We start from the raw sequence: 6,877 nt of genomic DNA, 5'->3' as shown, positions 1-6,877 counted from the left end.
TGCTGAACTAATTATCGCCCGTGACTCTTTACCACTTCGCTGCTGTTACGGATGTTCCCCCTCAAGTGCTGGAAGGGCGTTCTGTTATTAGAACTGATGTGACTCGCATGGCATTCAGTCTTCTCGGATGAGCACAAGGTAAGAGGGAGGCAGCTGACCTCAGCCAAAGCAATATGCTTTGCCTTCAGCCAGCTATGGGCAGCGTGTGGGTATAGCAAGGCACAGAACTGTACCTCATTGAAATTCTGAAGACGTGCTAATCGCATCACCTACCCTGCTTTGCCTTCTTGCATCAAAGGCTTGTCTTCTCTATCCTGATTTCTTAATAAAGATAATGTATTTTATTTATATATTTATTTTACTAATGGAGCTTCATGTTAAATTTAAAGTCCATTAGAACCACTGCTTACAGAGTGCCCTTGAAAAGTATGTTTGATTGCAGAATCATCCAAGCGTGATATGGAAAGCTCTCAAGCATTAATGGGTTTGGGAACACAAAGGTAGCTTCACTGGCTTTTTTTAGTCCTTCAGTGGCATCTGAAATATCTCCTAGGGAAAGCACGTGGTGTAAAAAGCGTAGCGTGTTGAAAGGGTGTATTTGTAAGGGGGGTGGGGGAAAGACTGGGTTCTGGGACTAAATCCTCTTGTGTGATGAATGCGAAAATGACAGAAATGTTCAAAATTCCCAGTGGGAAATCCATCTCCCCCTGCACAAAGGACATATAACTGCGCTCTATGCAGAGAACTAAGCCAGGTGGTGCTGAATTTGCCCACTCTGTTCGTGATGAGGTAGGTGAGTGTGGGCTAATGAAGGACCCTCCCCAGCATCCATTCCAGTCCGTGGGCATGGAAATAGCAATTGCTGCCCTTCTGCACACCTGTCGGGAATCCTGGGAGGCTGTGACCACAGCATGTGTGTTTTAATGACCCCATCTATAGTTCTGGGTACAATGGCAAGTACAAATCCACGCACTGCTGGCAGGTCACTTGGCCCAAGTCTCCCCCAGATGACCTACAACCTTCTGCCCTCTTTACTGCACTCTCCCTTAGCCTCTTTAAGGTTATCTCCATTTTATGTAGAGGCTCCTGTAGGAGCAGAGCATGAACTCAGTTGTTCAGCTGCTATACTCAGGGAACACAAAATAAAGACAATCTTTGTGATCTTAACTGTAATTCCATATGTCTCCACTTGCACACCTAATGGTTTCATAAATCTGCATGAAGAAGGCAGTAGGACAGGATGATCTGGAGTTGTGAGTGACGGTGCACAAAGCAGCCTGAAGTGCCTGACAGCAAGTTTCTTTTTTCTGCCAATTTGAAGTCTTGCACGATATGCACATTGTAGATGATGGATAGCCTGGTTAATGTGAGATGCCTCCACTTGGCTGCAGATGTGAATTGATTTACGTTTGAGAACCTTTTTTGTTGATTTGTGTATTCGGTTCTTTGGGAAGAGGCCTGAGACATCAGTATCCACAGAGGAAAAAGTATTGTCTCACAGGAGTATTTCTCAACTACCGCATCTGGAAACACAGCAAAGCAGTGCTGGTAGAGGCTAATATCCTCAGATTCCTTTGTTAGCAACATTTCAGTGTTAGCGTTGCTTTAGAACAACGAGGTTGTTGAAATTCTTGATTTCTTGTTTTTCAGAATGCTATTTTTCTAAGCTTGACAATTAAACTTCACTCCCCTCCGATTTTTCCTTTTTACTTTCTATTTGCTGAGATCTTACCTTTGCCCTTGTTGTAAATTGAACATGAAATTGGATTTATCTGAAATGGCTGTGGAGGGCGTAAATAAAATGGAGATATTTTGTACCTTCAGGACTGTGTCTGATAATGACAGGATTAAAGGAGGTTAAACTTAAGTTGCTTAAAATATTCAAGGGAGGTTTCAAATGCTTGAAAATGTGTGGTAGCTCTTAAACTTTTGAAAAGATGCTCCAATAGGTCACAAAAGATTACTTTTCTAATAACTATACAGGAAAAATATTTGGAGGCGGAGCCCCTGGTTTGGCAGCTGAATGTCTTCATTAACTGGTAACGGTTGTGGTTTTTTGCAAAAAGTCACTGACCATGCTGTATCAGTTTTGTATCTGATTATTTCTGTTTCTGAAGTTACCGTGCCCTACAGTTACTCAATTTAGAAAATGACAATAAAATGCACTAAAATAAATAGCAATTATGCTTCTAGAAGAGTTCTGGGGCATTTCGTCCACCGCCTCCCTTGAAATATTGAGGCAATCAGCAAAGCTATTGTTGTTTGACTCTGACACGCCGCATGCATTCCCTAACTGGTACCATTCATTCCTCTGAACAAGATGCTCTTTCATTCTTCATATGAAGACTTTTCCTTTGGATCAGTGCATATTCTTCAGTGGTGTACAGTAACACCTGGGCTAATTTTTAAAAAAGCTAGCTTGATAACCAGCAGCAGTCTGTCTTTGGCACCACAAAGCTGTCTTTTGAACAGATCAGATAAGTCTGTGGGGAGCTTAATATTATTGGTTCTCAGTTAAAACTGGCTTGAGCATCTCCTGCGTTACACTGCACTCTGTAGACCGTACATACCCTGGTAGTAAATTGTCTTGCATGCTGTACTCTGTGATTCTGCTGAAGGATGCTATAGAATCAGAAAGACTATGTGATAAGCTATCAACTAAATAGCCTTATCAGTTAAAAAATTTGATTAGCCCTTAAAACTTTTCTTGATAAATTTAGGGGAATAGTGTCCTTATCAGTTAAAAAATTTGATTAGCCCTTAAAACTTTTCTTGATAAATTTAGGCGAATAGTGTCCTGTCCTTAGAGTGGCACCTCTCTTACAAGCCACTAAGGAGTAGTGGAGAATACTGCATAGAAGAGGGTAATGCTCCTGGCATAGAGAACAATACAATAAGTAAAAGTTTGAATTCTGAAACTTATTCTTGTTTCCAAATAGTCCTAAGGAATAGCTCAGTGAGACTCCATCACGAGAAAGGCTCAGCGTGACGATGCATACAACTCCCTTTTTGGCATGGAAATGATTAGCAAAATTCCATGACCACAATTACTCCCTACCTCAGCTCTTGGGTGAATCAAGCCTCTGAGGAGGAGCCCATCAGAGCAAATGTTGCTTAGCTGGGGATGTTAAGCTAGTAATGCTAGCATTTGGATGCTAGCCGCCTTTAAGCACACATTGAGGGGAGCCTAATACAAACTGCTAGGGCCTTGTTGGTAGGTATTAGGGCAAGTAAAGATTTGCTGTGCATGGAAAAGGAACTGAAAACCAAACCCGATGAAGGTTTTCAAATTCAAATGTTGAACTGAATCAAATGCTGCTAAGTTCAGCTGGAGGAAAACTATCTGCTGATTATAATGGACACTGAATTTGGTTCTAATTTTGCTGCTCTGATACAGGCATAACATGTTGTCTTTACCTGACTCTAAACTACAAATCAGGAATACAGTGGTAGCAAATTTGAAGCATTACACTTACGTGTCGCTGCCTCTTGCAAATACCTTTGGAGAATGCACAAAAGGTTGAAAAAGTAACACAGTCCATATTAAGAGGTAGATGGAAAACCATATGCAAGTAAGATTTTGAGCACTAGGGGCTCATTTCTCTGACAGACCAGCTTAACAGCACTAGAGGCAATATATTTTAAAAGCAGCCTCACCAGCCTTGCACAGATTATACTCGCAGTCTTTTCCCTTTGCATATGCAAGGGCATAATTACATGGCATACAATGCATTTTGGGTCTGCACAATTGAGCAGTCCTACACGTGTATCTGGAAAGCTAGCCTTCACGTGGAAATTGCTTGCATATTGCAGTCATTTTGTATTTAAAAGTGGTCACATACATACACATGCACAAAAGAACTGCTTCAGCACGCCATCAGTGCTCATTACAGGGTACTGTGTCCATTGGCACAGATGGAAAACCTGCAAGGGTATGTCAGCATATTAATTCTCGAGAACCAAAGCCTGTGAATTCAAAATCTGGATTTGATAACTGGAAAGGCAGTGTTTACACTGTGATTTCAGTGTACAGTGTGTCCCACCAAATGAAAACCAGGATCTGTTTCAATCCTGATTGTTGATTAACAAGTGTGAGGGTCAAATCCACTAACAGTAATGGGAGAATAACTTTTGATCCATTGCAACTTAATAATAAAGCAATTTGTCCAGCACACAGAACAAGTAATTATGACAATTTCTACTATATAGGCAGAAAACAAGACAAAATACCTTTGCGTTTTGAAGACATGCTGCTTGTCCTTCCTTTGATACAAGACTGCAGAAAGGATCTTGCTTCGATGTCTGTAGATAATGTGCAGTAGCCTCTGCGTTGCGTTTACTATCTAACAAATTTCTGGAGCTGCAGAAGGGAAAATGAAGGGAGGGAGATGAGGACATGTAAACAAAAGATGATGCAGCCAGCAATGTATTTTTCAGCAGAACCTGGGACAACTACATTTGACCTACGTATCTTTTGCAGGAGGAATTGGGTGCCTTGGTCGTGACAGGGGACAGACACGGAAATGTCTTGATGCGGTGGAGATTTATAACCCTGATGGAGACTTCTGGAGGGATGGACCTCCTATGCCTTCTCCCCTCCTCTCCTTACGAACAAACTCTACCAGCGCAGGCTCTGTGGAAGGGAAGCTGTACCTCTGTGGAGGATTTCGTGGAGCAGGTACTAAAATGAGTCTGATATTCTTTACATAGTTGAAATCAGTTTCACTGTACACAGACTGACCTGATGACCGACCAACCCTATCAGGTGGCAGTGGCATGCCCTGGAACCACAGAGCTGATTCAGCCCTTTGGACTGTTGGCTCCTAATGTCAATATGAATTGTGTTCTGTTTGTCCTTTGCTTTTTTCTTAACAAAACATGAAAAATTAAGGATATTTCCGATGTGTGTTAAACCTGTCCAAATCTACATCCAGAGCTACTGAGATATCAGGAGCTTAGTGTGTTATGGACATTAAAGAACTTGGACATATTTGTTGAAGATTAAGGCACTATCCATCTGTCCTTAGCCAAGCTATCTAAGCTATCTGGCTCTGCCTATTTACTTACAAGCTTTTCATAATCAGTGTTGAAAAAGCTTGTGTATTTAATGAGGTACAAAGAGACTAAAATTCCAGATCTGGTGATTTCAGATAATCCTAGCCCTGTGGCCACCTTTCTCCTTTTAAGTCTTTGTCCTCCCAACTGTGCTTGGCTCTACCTAAATCTCCAGTATTGCTAACCATTTTTTTTTCTTTATAAGTGCAAAGAGTCTCTCAAAACATGCACTCTTAAACTCTCCTGCTACATAGCAGCTGCTACCCCAATTTCCTTTCTAGGCGAAAGCAGTAATACAGATGCATTATCCACTGCTAATAAATGTCGTGCCAGGCTCACTTTTGCCCAGGAATGGCCACGTGGTATCACTGGGTGACGTGTCCTTCACATTACACTGACTCCAGTTGCATCAACTTTTACTTGTATAACAAGCTCTAAACGTAAAGCTGCTGTTATTTTAGAATTATGATTTTCATCAGCTAGTTCACAACTCACCTTCCCCTCCCTTCATTTGCTACTGTTTGAGGAAGCTGCTTCCTGAAAACAACTGTATGGCAGCTCTCTAACAGGCATGTTCTTGTGTCATCTCTGATGGAAGTTCTGTGACCTCAGAGAAATTATGGTTATGATACATCACTGTGTTTCCATAGCAAGCATTGTGCCATCATATTTGTCTTTTTCTGAGCAGTATTAGGAAAAAACCTAAAGTTAGTGGATACAAATCTCAAAAGGCTGATCATTTGCACTGGCAAATGAAGCAATTTCATTCAAGGTGACTAACAGATTCACATGAGATTTTCTGAATAAGATAGCTTCAGAGCCATAAAAACACTCTGTACAATACCACCACGTTCTGTCACTGAGTCATGTATAAAGAGCGGTAGTACCGGGAGAGGTTGAAAGTCCCCCTGTGGATTTCAAGATGGCCATCTTTTGTATGTTTGTATAATGCCAGCTCAATGGGGTCCTGATTCCTGACTGTACTATTGCAATCTATATAATTGTGTATAGAACTCCCCTGCACTAAAAGTGTTATTTAGATTGGAAAACAAGAAGTCGCAGTTAGAAAATGCCGGTTTTGTAGTTACCTGTGCAACCTGAATTCTGACCCTCCATGCGTGCATTTTGTATACCAGTGAAGAAATAGTATGTGATTGTGGTGTTAGACATTATGATGTGTATTAACAAGGGGGCCAAAATAAGATTCTCGCTCTCAGTTGTAAATCAGATGTATCCAAATGTTTGAGGAGTTGAGAGGAAGCTGTGTCTTAAAGATGGGCTTCTTAATATGACTTCCAAGCTATTAAAGGAAAAGAACTTTCTAAATCTTCATAACAATAACAACTTCCAGCTACCATCATCAAGAAAAAGATGGGTGGAGTCCATATGCTGAACCTGAAGAGGTTATCTAGCTGGCCTCTCTTCTCTCCCTGGCTCCGTCTTCTCTGCATGCTGGAAAGAGCTCTTGCCTGATCTGCTCTTTGGGGGTGAAGAGTGGAGCGAGGGAGAGAGGGTTATTACTGTCATATGGGAACTTGGAGAGTGGCTTGACTCTGCTCTTTCACAATTACAGCTGCTCAGCAGCTTCAAGATATTCACAGAACAGAATGTGCTGCTGCTGCTTTAGTAGCAGATAGGGTTATTTTAGAATGTGCTCATTCGGTTTTAGGCTTTTGGGTTTCTTGGCATGCCACTTTGATTTTTGTGAGGGATGCAACCAAGAGAGGATATTCCAATTTTACAAAACATTGTAATTTAGTTTCAACCAAGCGGAGTTTTTGGAACAAGCTGGAGGCACAGCTGTAGTCTCTGGTTTTCCGCC

At 41.5% G+C, this 6,877-nt stretch overlaps 1 protein-coding gene across 2 annotated transcripts in view; it reads left to right on the top strand.

Moving 5' to 3' along the window:
- Positions 1–6,877, top strand: part of KBTBD12 (kelch repeat and BTB (POZ) domain containing 12) — a 39,969-nt gene that overhangs the window by 21,680 nt on the left and 11,412 nt on the right. For both annotated transcript variants that reach the window (XM_009321032.1, XM_009321031.1), the window contains one exon: positions 4,481–4,678. In XM_009321032.1, the coding sequence (XP_009319307.1) occupies positions 4,481–4,678 (198 nt within the window). The remainder of the gene's footprint in view (positions 1–4,480; positions 4,679–6,877) is intronic.

This window comes from Pygoscelis adeliae, unplaced genomic scaffold, assembly GCF_000699105.1.
Source record: "Pygoscelis adeliae isolate BGI_AS28 unplaced genomic scaffold, ASM69910v1 Scaffold453, whole genome shotgun sequence".
Taxonomy (NCBI): domain Eukaryota; kingdom Metazoa; phylum Chordata; class Aves; order Sphenisciformes; family Spheniscidae; genus Pygoscelis; species Pygoscelis adeliae.
Note: the sequence above shows the minus strand (reverse complement) of the source record. Positions and strands in the feature narration are given on the sequence as shown.